The following is a 16432-nucleotide window of genomic DNA, read 5'->3' on the forward strand; positions in this document are numbered from 1 at the left end:
ATTGCAGCTCAATTCACAATAGCTAGGACCTAGAATCAACCTAAATGCCCATCAACATTACCCTGGATAAAGAAATTATGGGATATGGACTCTATACAATACTATACAGTAGTAAAAAACAACAAAATCCAGTCATTTGCAACAAGATGGAGGAATCTGGAAAACATTATGCTGAGTGAAATAAAGCAGTCCCAAAGGGACAAATATCACATGTTCTCCCTGATTGGTGACAACCAACCGAGTACCAAAAAAGGAAACCTGTTGAAGTGAAATGGACACTATGAGAAACAGTGACTTGATAAGCCCTAGTCCTGACTGTTGATGAACAACTTAATACTTTATCCCTTTTAGTATTTTTTTTTGTTCTACTTAATACTATTGGTTAAACTCTGTAATTAACACACAATTATTCTTAGGTATTTAAATTTAACTGAAAAGTGATCCCTGTTAAATATAAGAGTGGGAATAAGAGAGGGAGGAGATGTACAGTTTGGGACATGCTCATTCGGACTTACCCCTGATGGTAGAGCTAGAAACATGCTGGGGATTTCAATTCAATCCCATCAAGGTGGCATGTACCAATGCCATCTCACTAGTCCAAGTGATCAATTGCTGTTCACAATTGATCATAATGATAGGATTAAGAGTCAAAGGGATCACATAAACAAGACTAGTGTCTGTTAATATTAACTGATAGAATTAAAACGAGAGAACGATCCAATACGGAAAGAAGGATACACAGCAGACTCATAGAATGGCAGATGTTGTAAAAGCACTCTGGCCTCAGAATCAGCCCTTAAGGCATTCAGATCTGGCTGAAGAGCCCATGAGAGTATTTTAGGCATGGAAAGCTAAGATGCTCTGGCAAAAAAAAAAAAAAAAAACTAAATGAAAGATCTCTGTGAGTGAGATCCCAGTGGAAAGAAGGGGCCATGAAAGATGGAGGTACCTTTCTCTGAAAAGAGGAGAGAACTTCCACTTTGACTATGACCTTGTCTAAATAAGATCGGAGTTAGTGAACTCAGAAGGTTTACATAGCCTTGGCAACTCATGACAAGAGCCTAGGGTGATTACTGACGCCATAAACAAGAGTGTCAATTGTTAATCAACAACAGGAGTCACTGTGCACTTACTACCCATGTAGGATCTCTGTCCTTATTATGTTGTTCAATGTGAATTAATGCTATACTAGTACTCAAACAGTACTTTACACTTTGTGTTTCTGTGTGGGTGCAAACTGCTGAAATCTTTACTTAATATATACTAAATTGATCTTCTGTATATAAAGATAATTGAAAATGAATCTTGAGGTGAATGGAATGGGAAAGGGAGCGGGAGATGGGAGGGTTGCAGGTGGGAGGGAAGTTATGGGGTGAAAAAGCCACTGTAATCCAAAAGTTGTACTTTGGAAATTTATATTTATTAAATAAAAGTTTTTAAAAATCCAGTTGTTCTTTAATATTTATCTATGTGAAAGGCAGAGTTGGGGGTGGAGGGAAGGAGAGGAAGAGTGAGAGAATCTTCCATCTGAAGATGGGCCAGGCCGAAGCCAAGAGCCATGAGCTTTTTCTGGGGCTCCTATTGTTGCTGTTGATTCCTTCTGAGAGGAGGAGCACAGTAGGGGCAAGAGGCATGGAGTCACAACATAGACACCGGGAGTCGGGTGAAAGCAGGCCAGAGGCAAGCAGCCCGCAGACTCATTTATTTCAGTTGATACAGCAGCTTATATAGCCAAGGTAGCCAATCCGGTCAAGAAGTAGTTTATGCCCTAACCAATCACTGCCTGTTGCCAGGAAGGCTCCTTTTCAAGGTGGGTTCCGAAGCCATTCCTGAGTAACTGATGCTCGCTTGCTCACGGCCATCTTGGCATGGCCTTCTCATTCTACCACATCCCACATGGTGCAGGGGCGATCTTCTGCTACTTTCTCAGGAGCATTACAGGGAGCTCGTTGGAAGTGGAGCAGCTAGGACTCAGTGCAGTATTCTCATATGGGATGCTGGTGTTGCAAGTAGCACCTTAACCCCTTTTGTCACAACCCCAGCTCTTCTTTCTCAACTAATATCACTGCTGGATGCATTTGTTTTCCGACAGCTCCTGGGTAACAGAACCAGGAAAGGACAAGAAATATGAAAACAACCACAAATGACACAAGAAGCATTTGAAAAATACTTTATATCCAGTTTACTTAGTGACTTAGCTCCAACCAGCAGAATAAGTCTCATGAATCAGCTGACCGACATTAGATAATCAGCTTTTTTTCTTTAGGAAGTGATTATTCCAATTTCCCTAAGGCATTTATTTCATTGAAAAGATTAATTTTATTTATTTGAGAAACAGAGTTACAGGAGAGGTTAGAGCCAGAAACAGAGAGAGGTCTTGCATCCATTGGTTCACTCCCCAAATGGCTCTAACAGCCACAGCTGAGCCAAACTGAAGCCAGGAGCCAGGAGCTTCTTCCAGATCTCCCATACAGGTGCAGAGGCCCAAGGACTTGGGCCACATTCCACTGCCAGGCCACAGCAGAGAGCTGGATCACAGGTAGAGCAGCCAGGACTCGAACCAGCGCCAATAGGGATGCTAGCGCCACAGACCAGGGCTTTAACCCGCTGTGTCACACTACCATCCTCTACCCACAAAGCATTTACAATGAGATGGTTAGCTCTTTCACAGATTTTACCTTGGCAGGCCTATCCACTGTTGAGGGCACTTCTATCATCTAGAACATTTTCAACCAACACATGGAAATATATTTTAGAAAAATAATGAAGGTGACAAATTCCCAGTCAAACCAGTGAAATCTTGTGGTAAGTTCATTGCAGCACTAGCAAAATATGAGCAACTGGGAGAAGGAATTACTCTCTCCTAGCCAAGGGCCCCTAATGTGTAAGAACAGCAACAGCAGTGCAACTCACACACAGTGCCAAGGCCTGGCCTGAACAAGGTCAGGTTCAATTCACAGGGAGACTGGTACAGCATAGAGAGACCGCGGGCGGTTTCACCATGCATCTCCTTAGGGTCACAAACCACCACACGGAGGTCACATGGGAAACTTGTTCCCCAGTACAACATGAGGAAAACCATACCCACACTAACCACACCCCAGCGTCTATCCTGAGAACACACTAACAACACTCAGTGGCTCTGGCCGGATCCTCCTGGTGTCAACTCCAAGACACAGAGCTAAACGTTGCTTGCTGGGAAGCACTTTACCTTTTCCAAAGGAAGAAAATCAGTCCAATAAATACAACTGCCACAGCAATAGAGAAGACATAAATCCAAAAGTCATTATCCATGGCAGATTCTGCTGAGAGGAAGAGAAGAACGTTAAGAGAAAGCGAATTGCAAGAGCCAGTAAGACAACCCAACTGCTGCTAGGACCTGTGTGCTTTGTGTCATTTGCCCTCTGCCACATGCCTCAGCATCACCAATCCTATCACATACACCGTGACACATCATTGTTTCATCCCTTGTCAGAAATGCACTGTAATACGGGCACAGCACACCACGGACACGGGCCACAGGCATCTTCAGAGCTTCTGTAGCCACCACTTCATCTTCTCTCACTTACACACATACCTCCCCAACCCCTCACACAAACACATACACACACACAGCATATTTCCTATTCACTTGTCTCCCACACACCTGCATGCACACATCTAGAACACACCGCCCATACATACCCTTACTTCCAAGAATAATTCCTTTATCCTCTAGGAGCACGCAAGGTCCCATATGGTACACCTAGACAAACATCCCCCCAGGACCTCTGCCTTCCCTACCCCTCCTAGCTCCGGAAGATGCACCTGCCCAGCAGAGTCATTCCTACCCAACACTAGAGACCTGATCAGGTCACCCCGGATGAGGTCAAAAACCTCCCACCTTGCCAGCAGGAGGGGCTCTGTCCTGAGTTGTGTTGTCCTAAGGATCTGCTAGGCCTGGGTAAACCCCCAGGCAGCTGTAGGACCCCTCCACAATGGCCATATATCCTGGGGACTCAGTCCTTGAGACAGGACCTCTAATGTGGCCTCTGCCAGCCAAAAGTTCATAGTAGATCTGGATCCTGCTGGAAGGGATGTTGCAGGCTGGTTCCTGGCCCCTGCTAGCCCCTTCTCTGTAGGGGATTTGGGCAGGATCCTGTCCCCATCCCCCATCATCAGGCCAGCTTCCCACTCCAAGCCACACAGACCATCCAGACCTAACCCTGAAGGTGCCATAAGCTGATGAGCAGCCCTGTTTCGACTGGAAAACTATTATCACCACTCTCTACTGACCAGACATCTGGTGTAGGGACTTAGTCTGGGCTGCTGATTCAGCTGGGCAGGGCCTGACCCCAGCTTGTTCCCTCCAGCCCAAGCTTTCTCTCCTTCCCTGTCAATCCCAAGAAAAGATCCTTGAGGCATCCAACAATTTAAGTTACACTCCCTCAAGGTGGCGGGAAGCGCCATGTCCAGAAAGATGCTTACCTGTCTCAATCGCTGGAAGACTGAACCGCTGGGACGTGTGCAAGGATACGTGTCCCACCACGCACTGGTAGATGGCCCCATCAGCTTCCACTGGGGACTTCAGTGTCAAGTAGCTAGTAACATTAAACGTCCCATCCTCATTCTTGACCGGAGGGCCAGTGAAGACGCCTTCAGAAATCTGTAGGTGCTGGGGAGCCTTCTGGGTCCACTTCTCCCAAGTTATGGTAATGGATTCAGGGTAGAACCCAGATGTCTTGCACACCACACGTGCGTATCTGTTTTCTTTCGTTGGGGCTTGGTCCAGAGTTACTTTGCCAGCTGGGGAAGCTGCCAGGAGAGAAGAGTCACACAGCCTCAGGCCCAGAGCTCAGCCATCCTTTCCTGCCCTCACAGCTTCTGCTATCTGGCTTCCCTGGTGCCCACATGTCTGTCCATCACCGCTACTGGCCAAGACGGGACCAGATCCACGAGATGGCCACTCTGCTTAAGACCGAGACCGAGGTTGGGTAATTCTGCAGCCATGCCAGTCCTGACATGCTGCGAAGCACTAATGTACCACACCAGACAGTGGCTCCCTGAAGGGAGGCAAGCACAAGCTTATGACCAGCCTGAGGTCTGACACGTAGCACGACCGCAGGAGAGGGGAGTGAACTGATGGCACTCACATTCACCTAACCGTCATCATGCCAGCGCTCCATGAGTCTCTTAGCTATTTTGCATCGTGCACACCTTGGAGAATCTGGAGAAAATCTTGGAGCACTGTGGTGGTACAGACTCCTAACTGCTGCCTAATTTCCAGTCTGTGTTTTTGGTTAGATGTAACACATCCAGATTAAAGCTACATCACCCAGCTTCCACTGCAAGTCAGCGTGGCCATGTGAATTAGGGTCTGAGGGTTCCAGGCACAATCAAAAGTGGCAAGAGCAACTTGCAGAAAGCCTGCCTAAATAGAAGTGTGTCCTGAAGAAAAGGGCCGTGGCCGTCGCTCCCGTTCCCCTTCAGCATCCTTCTCCCCTTCACCTAGGAGGCAGCAGTGATGACTCAGGCAATTGGGTCCCTGAACCCACATGGGAGCCCTGGCTGCGGTCCTCTCTCAACCCATTGGGAGCATTTGGGGAGTGAACCAGTGAATGACAGCTCATTAGTATCAATGAAAAAACTTGTATCAAATGTATCACACTGGGGTTGGCATCGTGGTGTAGTGAGTAAAGCTGCTGACTGTGGTCCAGCATCCAATATGGGCACCAGTTTCAGGCTCAGCCGCTACACTTCTGACCCAGCTGCCTGCATACATCTTTAACAGTGTGCCATACTAACACAAGACATCAATAATGGCAAGGGCTGGGGATTAGCTTTACAGATTTGAAATGACACCAAACTAATTGCTATGCATTCTAGAGGTTGGTTTTTGTTTTTTTAAGATTTATTAATTCGAAAGGCAGAATTACAAAGACAGAGAGGGAGAGCTTCCATCAGCTGATTCACTCCCCAAAGGCCACAAAAGCCAGGACTGTCCACGCCAAAGCATGGACCCAGGGGCTTCTTCCAGGTCTCCCACTTGGGTGCAGGGCCCCCAGGAACTTAGGCCATCTCCTGCTGCTATTCCAAGTATGTTATCAGGGAACTGGATCAGAACTAGAGCTGCCAGGACTTGAACAGGTGCTCATATGAGATGTGCAAATGGCAGGCATCGGCTTAACACACTATATCCCACGGCCGGTGCCTTAATTTTTTAGTAAATGTAAAACTCTCCTAGAAAAAAATAAAGTCCATTATTTTTTCAAAAATCATTGTTTTTGGTTCTCTATCTGGTGCAGAGGAAATGAATCCTAACTAACATATATCCCCACTCCCAAAGTCAATATGTCACAATATTCAAGGTCTTATGTACAGTCACGGAGGGCTCACAGACAGTGTTCCCTTATTAGTACTGAACTGTGTCCCTCTACAATTACCATGTCCCCCAAATTTCTAGCATCTCAGAATGAGACTGTACTAAAGAGAAAACTCAGCTTAAATGAGAACACTTGGGTAGGTCCTCATCTAATCTGACTGGGGTCCTTAGCAAACGAGGAAATAGGGACCCACAGATTGTTGTGTGAACCACCCAATCACTAGTGTTTCATTATGGCAGCCCCAGCAACATACCCACTAAGTCCCTCCACATATTAGCAGGTCACTTTTTCCAAAATATATATATAAATATATTCTAACTTTCACACATGAGAGAAAACATGCAGTATCTGTGAGTGTCTGGCTTATTTCACTTACCATAATTGCCACCAAGTCCATCCATTTGGCTGCACATGGCATTACATCCTTTCATTTAAAGATTTCTTTATGTATTATGAAAGAGCAAAACAACAGAGAAAGAGGGAGAGGGAGAGGGATGGGGAAAGAGAAAGAGAGAGAGAGAATGAGAGCGAGAGCAAGAACGAGCTTCCATATACTGCTTCATTCCCCCAGATTACTGCAACAGCCCAGGATAGGCTGGGCCAGAGCGAGGAGCCAGGAACTCCATCCTGGTTCTCCCACATGCATGGCAGGAGCCCCAGCACTTGGGCCATCTTCCACTGCCTCCCTGGGCACACTAGCCAGGAGCTGAACTGGAAGTGGAGCAGCCAGACTTGAACCGGCACTCTGGATATGGGATGCCAGTGGCAAAACCCACTGTGATACAACCCAGGCCCCAGATGTGGGCATCTTCACCGCTAAGCCAACCCCTGGCCTGTGTTGCCTTTCTCTGAACACCTTCCTCCCTGGTCCCCTTAATGGCCATGGTAACTGACTCCCACCAACAGCGTGTCAGGGTTCCCTTGTCTCTACGTTCTCACCAGGGTGCATCAGGCCTTTTTGTACTGGAAGACAGTGGAGCTCAAGGATGGATTCAGGGGATGTTTTTGTCCTGGGAACTTTTCTTCCTCACTTCAGGCACTCAACTGGAGGTTTGCACTTGTTGTCCTATCACATGGCCCATTTTGTATTGGGAAATCCAGGCCCAAAGATATTAAATGACAGATGCACTCAGTGTGGAAGCAAAAAGCTGGCATGGGGGTCACTTCTGAGAGCCACAGCCCAGCTTCCCTCTCCTTTCCGAGGTAGCTCTTCAGTGAGACTGACTCCCACCCCATATGGGAATAACGTAATGATCACCATGGCCGCCTTTCTCTGCCCACGCACAGGGAATGAAGCTGTGCCCTGACAGTCACTTCCCCTGCGTGTTTTCATGGCATCTTCCCAACAGCCCTCCCGGGCAGACGACTCCCCTTGTTCAGACAAAAGGGCACTGAGATTCAGAATGCCTAATAGCTTGCCCAAGGTTGTCTAATTCTACCAAAGCCCAGGACTCAACCCACGTCTGATCCCCGGGCCCCTGCTCTAAGCCTTGCTCCACCCGAGCCCCAGCACCAGGGCAAGGAACCGCAGGGCGCTGCCCTAGGACACTCACCCACAACTTCCACCTGGACTACGCCCTCTGCCTTCTGGGGGGTGACCACCACCTCACAGCGGTACTCTCCGGCTTCCCTGAGCTGGATGCCAGGCAGCCGCAGTGAGGCGTCTCCCCTCTCCAGCAGCTCAAGAGACACGCTGGCTCCAGGTCGGAATGCTGCTTGGTGACCGCCATAATACTCATACAGCCTGGCTTCCATTTCCGATCCTCCAATCTTCCGAAACCAGATGACACCCATGATGCTGCTGTCCAGGAGTAGGGAACCGGGGATCTTACAGTAGATGGTGACGTCCTCATTGAGGAACACGACCTGAGTCTTCCCTGCCATCTCCACTTTCAGAAAACCTGTGGCGACAGGAGAACTCAGTTATAGGAGCCCCTTGGCAAATAACAGGCCCGCAGCTCAAACACAACCACATGAATGGCAAGCAAATTCCTTTAGGGCATGGATAGGGAAGGACTCAGGACAGGGGTCCTTTGTCCATGGCCCTGTTACAGTGGTAAGTGGAGGGTTCGACCCCCGCCCATACATCAAGATGGCTCCTGCTGATATGAAGCCCAGGAACTGGTCTATCCACGAGAAAGCATGAGGCAGATGAACGAGCAAACGAGCTGATTGCTAGCAAAGTATTTTATTGAAAAGTACAGAGGGACTGAAAGCTAAGGGGCAAAGTTCCCAGTGAAACAACCAGGAGGAGCTTTTTCCCAGGAAAAAGTTGTGAAAGGAAGTCATCTGGGGGTTTTATACCACTGGAAAATTGGGCCGTGGACTTTTCAAGGAAAGCACTTCTTGTGTGGTCACCTCATCCTGCCTTCTCGTGTCCTATTCCTCCCATTAGGCTTCCTCTTGGATGGAGAACAGGTTCTGTCTTGGGGCCTTCTGCAGGAGGAGGTGGGGATTGCCTTCCACAGTAGATCCAGCCACCTGGCCTTCTGCGTGGCCTTGGCACCTGAGTGCACTTTTCTACAGACTCTTCCACAAATTTATTTATTAATTTATTTTTAATGGTAAGCTTTTTTTTTTCAGTACCAATCAGTCTTCATTTATTCATTGTACTTCCCCAAGGAAAGGAGAAGGGATGGGAAAGTCAGCCAGGTCTCCCACATGGGTGCAGAGGCCAAAGCACTTGGGTCATCTGCTGCTGCTTTCCCGGGTGCATTAGCAGGGAGCTGAATCAGAAGTAGAGCAGCTGGGACTGGAACCCGTGCCCACGTGGCATGCCAGCACTGCATGCAGCCGCTTAACCTGCTACCCCAGAGCACTGACCCCCTAAACAGGCATTTTGATCAACACATTCTTGGCCATCGAATATGGACAACATGATCCAACACAAAAGGGAAACTTCTCACCCTCCACTATAAAAAGGGCAGTCCAATACCAACTGTTACAGAAATGAAGTCACATGGAAAACTTTCACCAACTGCATGACCTGTCTTCTCGGAGGCGTCCTCCACAGAGAGATCTCGCTTGGCCTCCTGGTCAGTCCCTGGAAGCATTTCTCATCTTCCACCCAGGGAAGACAACCAGCTTTCTCCACACTTGCCTGCATGTCAGCTTTAATGTCTTCTACAGAACCAGGTCCTTTAGGTGCTTTAGGAGTGTTTCCTGCTTTTTGAGGGATTGCTGACCTTTTGATGTTGGGTTCATGGTTTTGAGCCCTTCCCATGCTGGCTGGATTTTGTGACTTTTGGCTGGGGTATCTCCTATACAGCTGCTTCTTCAGTCTCCTCCTCATCGTCATCTCCATTGCCACCACCTCCATCAGCGGCAGGTTTTGCTTTTCCTGAGGTACCTTGCTGCACCCCTAGGAGCAGATCGCTTTCCAGATTTGCTTAAGAGTCTCACGTCCTCCTCTTCTTCAGTCCATGTCTTCCTCCCTGGCCACTAAGGGCGGTCCACTCACATGCACAGGCCCTGAACCACACTTTAACCTGAAGACACGGGTGATGCTATTTCAAAGCCACCCAGGGAAACCATTGGTCATGCATTTCCAAAATTGCCAGGGTGCCTGTAACTGGACTGGCCGCATCATTCATTGCTTCTGCCTCAACAATGTGACGTGCATCCTGTGCACCAGCACCAACTGGACATCGTTAATATAACAAGTGCTGATTTTTCACTGTCCACTTCAAAGTGAGACTCTCTGTTAGCCTTTACTTCACAACCAGAAAGATAGTTCTGGGGCCTCGTGTCCATGTCCACTGATCTTCCACGGGGCAGAGGCATGCACTGGTCTAGGAGAGCAGGTGGACAGAATCAGCCACCCACTGCCACAATAGAACAGCCGGGCAGACTGGGCCACGCCAGGCTTTTAATCTTTTTGAAGCTGTTGTACATGAAATTGCTTTCTTAACTTTATTTTCAGAGTGTGCACTCAAATGCTTAGAAATACTATTTATTCGTTTTGTTATCATCAGGCAACTACTCTGTTTAATGTCTATATTTTTGCATTTATTTATTTGAAAGGCAGAGAGAGAGAGAGAGAGAGGTCTTCCATCCCCTGGTTCACTCCACCAAATGGCTGCAAAGGACCCAGCTGCACCAGGTGGAAGCCAAGAGCCAGGAGCTTTTCAGTCTCCCACCCTGGTGCAGAGGCCCAAGCTTTTCCAGGCTTAGCAGGGAGCTGGATGGGAAGTGGAGTAGTCGGGACTCAAACCGGCATCCACAGGGATGCCAGCGCTGCAGGCTGTGGCTTTAACCCCCATTTTTACTCTCTTTAGAGCTTACTTCTGTTTCTCAAACTTGGGGAAACAGCATATGCGTTTACAGACATACATGTCGCGTGTGTGTATATGGCATAAACGCTTATGGCACAAAGCCTTTCCTCTCTTCACTCTGCCTTCAAGATCCCGCCAGAGCGCTAAGCCTGCAGTTGAGGCAGCCCCTGGCTCTCTGGAGGCCACAGCCGGCCCCGCCCACCCACCCCCCATCCCCTCCTCTCCACTGGCCACACCCAGAGGGTCTCCCTCATCCCACTCCCCATCACCACCACCTAGCATCGCCAAGCCTCTCTGGCCATTGGCCCGTGTTCTGTTCTCTCTCCTATTCAGCCCTGGTCTCCAGTTAGTCATGCCTTAGAGTACTCCATTTTCAGTCGTTCCGCCTCCTGGCGGCGCCGTGGGTCGTGCAGCTGGCGGCGCCGTGGGTCGTGCAGCAGAGCCGGGCACACAGTTCACCGGAACCCAAGGAGCGGGGCCTGACTTGGGCGACCCCTAAAGCGCACACTCTTAGGACACAGTCTGGGGGCTGTCACCCGGCACACAGAATGCCTTCAGGACAGTCACCTGTGGAATCGCTACCCGAGTCTGTATTTCACGAAGCAAGGCTCCGAGGCGGGCTGGCGACGGCAGCGTCCCGTCCCCACGCCCTCTCCCCAGACCCCGGGCCCCCCCACACCGCACCGTCCCCTCCGCTCCCTGGCCCTACCTGTCGCCCCCAGCGTGCCCCACACTGCCAGTAGCAGCGGCGTCGGTCCGAGCCCGCTCGCCATTCACTCAGCCGCTCTGCGTTCCGTCCTCTTGCCGTCCGCTCCGCAGGTGCCGGCCGCTGAGCAGAGCACTGCTGTCAATGCTTCCGCAGCCGGGGGCGGGAGAGGAGACGGGTCTTCTGCCGCGGACGCGAGCTCAGGGCGCAACCCCCAAGTATGAAACGACTCTGGAAACCCTCTGGAGTAGCCGGCGACGCCTGGAGCCAGATGAGGCACGTGATTACGCTGACAACCAGACGCGGCGCGCGGCTCTGCGACGCGCGGCTCTGCGGCACGCCTCCCTACGATTGGCGTGGACTCTCGCGGCTCTCGGAATTTGGGATCACCCACGGAAAGCCCCCGACCTGGAGAGGGGACTCCGGGCACCAGGTCCGAGCCTGAGGCGCTGTTCGCAACGAATGAGCTCAGAAACCCAGCGCCAGGGGGCGGAGCGGCTCGCCCGGCGGCCTTGAGCTTGGCCGCGGGGGTGGGGGTGGGGAGCGGGCGGGCGGGGCGGCGGTCCCCGCTGTAGGCGTGGTGGCGGGCCGGCGGCGCTCACAACACTGGAAACACCTCCTTTCCTGGAGGTCTCTAAACCCCGAGAGGCAGAGAGAGATGTCTGGAGGTGAGAGACCAGCAGAGCGTGCCCGTCCCCCAGCTCCCTCTCAGCAGGAAGCTGGCTCAGCCAGAGCTCAAACCCAGGACTCCCATATGGGCTTCTCACCCGCCCTGCATTCTTCCCACTTTGTCAAACGTCTTCTCCCCCACGGAATGAAAAGGCAAATACTACATATTTTTCGGGTTTTACGTGTGCCGTAATTAAAGATGAATCCCTGCACACAATAACTGAAATAATAGTTTTAACAAAAACTTACCCTGAAAAATTGATGGAACATTTATAAAACGAATCCAAGTATACCAACTGCTGTAGTGTAAAGTCTGTCTTTCTCATTCTCTATCAAATTGAAATCCCAATATTTGTAGTTTGAAAAACAGTCCAAACTCTAAATAAGCCAAAAACAAATCAAAATGCCTTCAGGCTAATGAAAATTTTTTCGTTTAGAAATTAACAAAGCATTTTCAGTCACATACTTATAAAGATTGCTTTTGTAACTCAGCACTTAAAGAGAAAATTATTTTAATTCCCCCCAACTTGGTAATAATAAAATCAAAGGTCCTTAAAATCCTGACTTTAAATTAAGATGTGTAGCCTTCACATTAAATGGTCCTAAAACACTAGCTTCCTTCATTTATTTATTTATTTTAAAGACTTATTTTATTTTTATTTGAAAGAGTTACAGAGAGAGGTAGAGACACAGAGCGAGGTCTTCCATCCGCTGGTTCACTCCCCAGATGGCCACAATGGCCAGAGCTGAGCCCATCTGAAGCCAGGAGCCAGGAGCTTCTTCCAGCTCTCCTACGTGGGTGCAGGGTTGGGACATCTTCTGCTGTTTCCCTAGGCCACAGCGCACAGCTGGATCAGAAGAAGAGCAGCTGGGACTAGAACTGGCTCCCATAAGAGATGCCTACACTTCAGGCCAGGGCTTTAACTCGCTGCACCACAGGCTGGCCCCAGCTGCCTTCATTTAAAGGAAAAGCAGTGAAGGAAATGTTTTCTCACGGTTTAATTGCACATGCAATTTTGTTTCCAGAAGACACTGATGGTCTTCTATACAGACCTATTCTAGGCACAAGCATTTAAATACACACCCACATATTCCAGCCAAAATGCTGTTCCTTCAGTTACAGGCCACATAACTTGGTACGCATGTAGCAGGATGCCTGCACCGAGACAACACACCAAGACCTCCTACCAGGAAGCAGTCTTTTATTATGCCGGCTTAAGGCCCAGGTGATTTTGTTTTTTTTGTTAAGATTAATTTATTTATTTGAAAGACAGAATTACAGAGAGAGTTAGAGCTAGAGAGAGAGAGAAAGGTCTTCCATTTCACTGGTTCACTCCCCAAATGACCAGTGGCAGGATGATCATCGTCATCCTGGAGGGAGTGGTGGAAACCACAGGCATCACCACCCAGGCCCCACCTCCTACCTGGCCGACGAGATCCTGTGGGGCCAGCAGGAGAAGCAACAGCACACAGGTGCAAGGCACGCGTCAGAGCCGTTCTGAGCTTTCTTCAGCTGATCAGCTCAGCTAACCCTTGTCTCTGAGTCACATGACTCCTCTCATGAAATGTCATTCTTTGTAGCATAAATATAATATATAATATATTATAATATATAATGATATATTATAATATATTATATATTAATGTATAATACATATTATAATATATGTTATATAATATATTATATAATATATAATTAATCTATATTAGTGAATATTATAATATTCATTAATATATAATACATATTATAATATATAATATAAATATAATATATAATATAAATATATCATACCTCTATCTGAATTAAGTTCAAAATTACATTTATATGGAATCTACTCCTTTTTCTAAAACTCTAGTTAGAAATCAGTGACATGGGGGCCAGCACCGTGGCTCACTTGGTTAATCCTCCGCCTGTGGCGCCGGCATCCTTTATGGGCAGCTGGTTCTAGTACCGACTGCTCCTATTCCAGTCCAGCTCTGCTGTGGCCTGGGAAGGCAGTAGAGGTTGGCCCAAGTGCTTGGGTACCTACACCCGCATGGGAGACCAGGAGGAAGCACCTGGCTCCTGGCTTCAGATCTGCGTAGCTCGGGCCGTAGCAGCCACTGGAAAGGGGGGATGAACCAACAGAAGGAAGACCTTTCTCTGTCTCTCTCACTGTCTAACTATCTATCAAATAATTAAAAAAAAAGAAAGAAATCAGTGACATAAAACAGAGACTGCATGCCGGCGCCGCGGCTCACTAGGCTAATCCTCCGCCTAGCGGCGCCGGCACACCGGGTTCTAGTCCCGGTTGGGGCGCCGGATTCTGTCCCGGTTGCCCCTCTTCCAGGCCAACTCTCTGCTGTGGCCAGGGAGTGCAGTGGAGGATGGCCCAGGTGCTTGGGCCCTGCACCCCATGGGAGACCAGGAAAAGCACCTAGCTCCTGGCTCCTGCCACCGGATCAGCGCGGAGCGCCGGCCGCAGCGCGCCGGCCGCGGCGGCCATTGGAGGGTGAACCAACGGCAAAAGGAAGACCTTTCTATCTGTCTCTCTCTCACTGTCCACTCTGCCTGTCAAAAAAAAAAAAAAAAAAAAAAAAAAAAAAAAAAAAAAAACAGAGACTGCAAAATCCACTTTAGGGGCTGACAAGAACTGATCATCTATTGCTATTGCAGCTGGATCTGTTAAGTCAAGTTGGAAAACAAGTTTGTCAAGTTACAAAGCAATATTTTTTAAAGGCAGTGATCTTCCTAGACTCGAAAAAGATAAATTCCTTTATACCTAATGTCCAGTTGCAGCTGAACTAAAATTCTCAGGCATGAGATTGTTATTTACCAAAGACATCTTTTTAGGTTTTAATTGAATTTGAGTCTAGTTTCCCACTGGACATTGTTCACATTAAGTTAGCTTTAAGGGGAGAGGACACCCATCAGAGCAGCTGAACACCCCTCCAGAGATTCCTAAGGAGGCAGAATAAAGGGCAATGACCTACAAGGAGACTCGTGAGAGCCCATGAAGAGGCAGGGTAGAGGGAGAAAAACTGGAGGCCTTGCAAAGAGACAATAACATTATACCCCAAAACCAAAAGCCAATCCTGGAAGTGTCTAATCGGGCTGTCAGTCAAACCAGCCCCAGGGATGAGGAGTCACGTTAGAGCTATCTCAAGAAGTCCAAGAGTTCATCATATGGATTGATCCATATATATTCAATAGCATATGAGGCTTTAGGACCCAGATTCATGCCTAGAAACAACCACCACCACCCCTAGACAAAATTACAACAGTGGGGGCAATGGTCACTGGCCAAAAACTCTCCTTCACTGGGATTAAAAGCCTCACCAGTAGTCAAAAGTGATAACAGAAGGAACTTTTAGCTCACTAAATAGGCCCAAGGACCCTGTGACAGTCTGGAAAATTGTTTAATGCATACTGGAGCACATGCAGGGAAATAGAGGCAAGGAGCCAGTTAGGGAGCAGAGGTCTTTCTGAGTCAGGGAGTCAGAGTAGAGGGACTGGCACTTTTCACAACTCATTTAGGCTAACTTCTCCATCCTCTAGCTTGTAAGCAGGCCAGATGGTGCTGTGGAAAAGGATGAGGCATTTTTCTTTAAGCTCAGGGGTAAAAAGAGTCCCAAAGTCTAAGGATGCATTCCCACAGAATGCCTATGCCTCCTGCGATGAGAGTATAAAAATGGAAGCGTCCCTCAGCTCTTATCTCTCCTGAGTTTGAGATGTCTTGTTGCTGTGGATTCGTTCTAGGAGGAAGAGCATGGTGGAGGCAAGAGACAAAGACACCGGGAGTCAGGTGGAAGCAGACTAGAGGCAATGAGCTTGAAGCCTCATTTATTTCAGTTGGTACAGCAGCTTATATAAGCGAGGCAGCCAATCCAGTCAAGGGGCGGTTTATGCCCTAACCAATCACTGCCTGTTGCCAGACAGGCTTCTTTGTCAGGTGGGTTCTGAAGCCATTCCTGAGTAACTGACGCTCGCTTGCCAGCAGGCATCTTCACACAGCATTCTCATTCCACAATGTCTCTCAGAATCTTCCCGCTGTCTGTGGCTTCCAGAAGTGGACTGAAGCCCTCAGAAAAGGGAAGAATTGAGGAGGGGTTAGCACGTGTTACCCATGCTCCCTCAGCCTGCCATGCCAGTATCCTCAGGTGTATAGTAGAACATGCAGGGAGTGATCAGCTCCTTTTATTCACAGTGTGCTAGACTGGGCCTCGGACTGGTCAAATATATATTGTCACTTTGTTCTCCTACATGAAGAAAAATAGTTGTTCTATGCCTCTTAACCTTGAGTCTTCTCTATCAGGCCAGATTTTGACAACGAGCCTTCATGGCAAGAGCCTTAGCAAACAAAGGTGCTTCAAGCTAGAGTGTGGAGAGACGTTACCAGTTCTGGTTACCACCTAGGTTGGTGACTAGGTGGGTGAAGGGA

The 16432-nt window shown here is 48.6% G+C and overlaps 1 protein-coding gene across 1 annotated transcript; it reads right to left on the minus strand.

The window, feature by feature from the left end:
* Positions 1-1400: 1400 nt before the first annotated feature.
* Positions 1401-11856, minus strand: LOC138843203 (natural cytotoxicity triggering receptor 3 ligand 1). Its single transcript, XM_070072780.2, has 5 exons — positions 11346-11856; positions 7916-8263; positions 4468-4794; positions 3212-3302; positions 1401-2095 (listed from the first exon to the last, which is right to left on the minus strand). Exons 1-5 carry the CDS (start codon positions 11407-11409, stop codon positions 2053-2055), a joined length of 873 nt encoding a protein of 290 aa, XP_069928881.2. The 5' UTR covers positions 11410-11856; the 3' UTR covers positions 1401-2052.
* Between the last annotated feature and the right edge of the window lie 4576 nt (positions 11857-16432).

Source organism: Oryctolagus cuniculus, chromosome 1 (genome assembly GCF_051225735.1).
Source record: "Oryctolagus cuniculus isolate XC-2025 breed Fujian yellow rabbit chromosome 1, ASM5122573v1, whole genome shotgun sequence".
NCBI classification, from domain to species: domain Eukaryota; kingdom Metazoa; phylum Chordata; class Mammalia; order Lagomorpha; family Leporidae; genus Oryctolagus; species Oryctolagus cuniculus.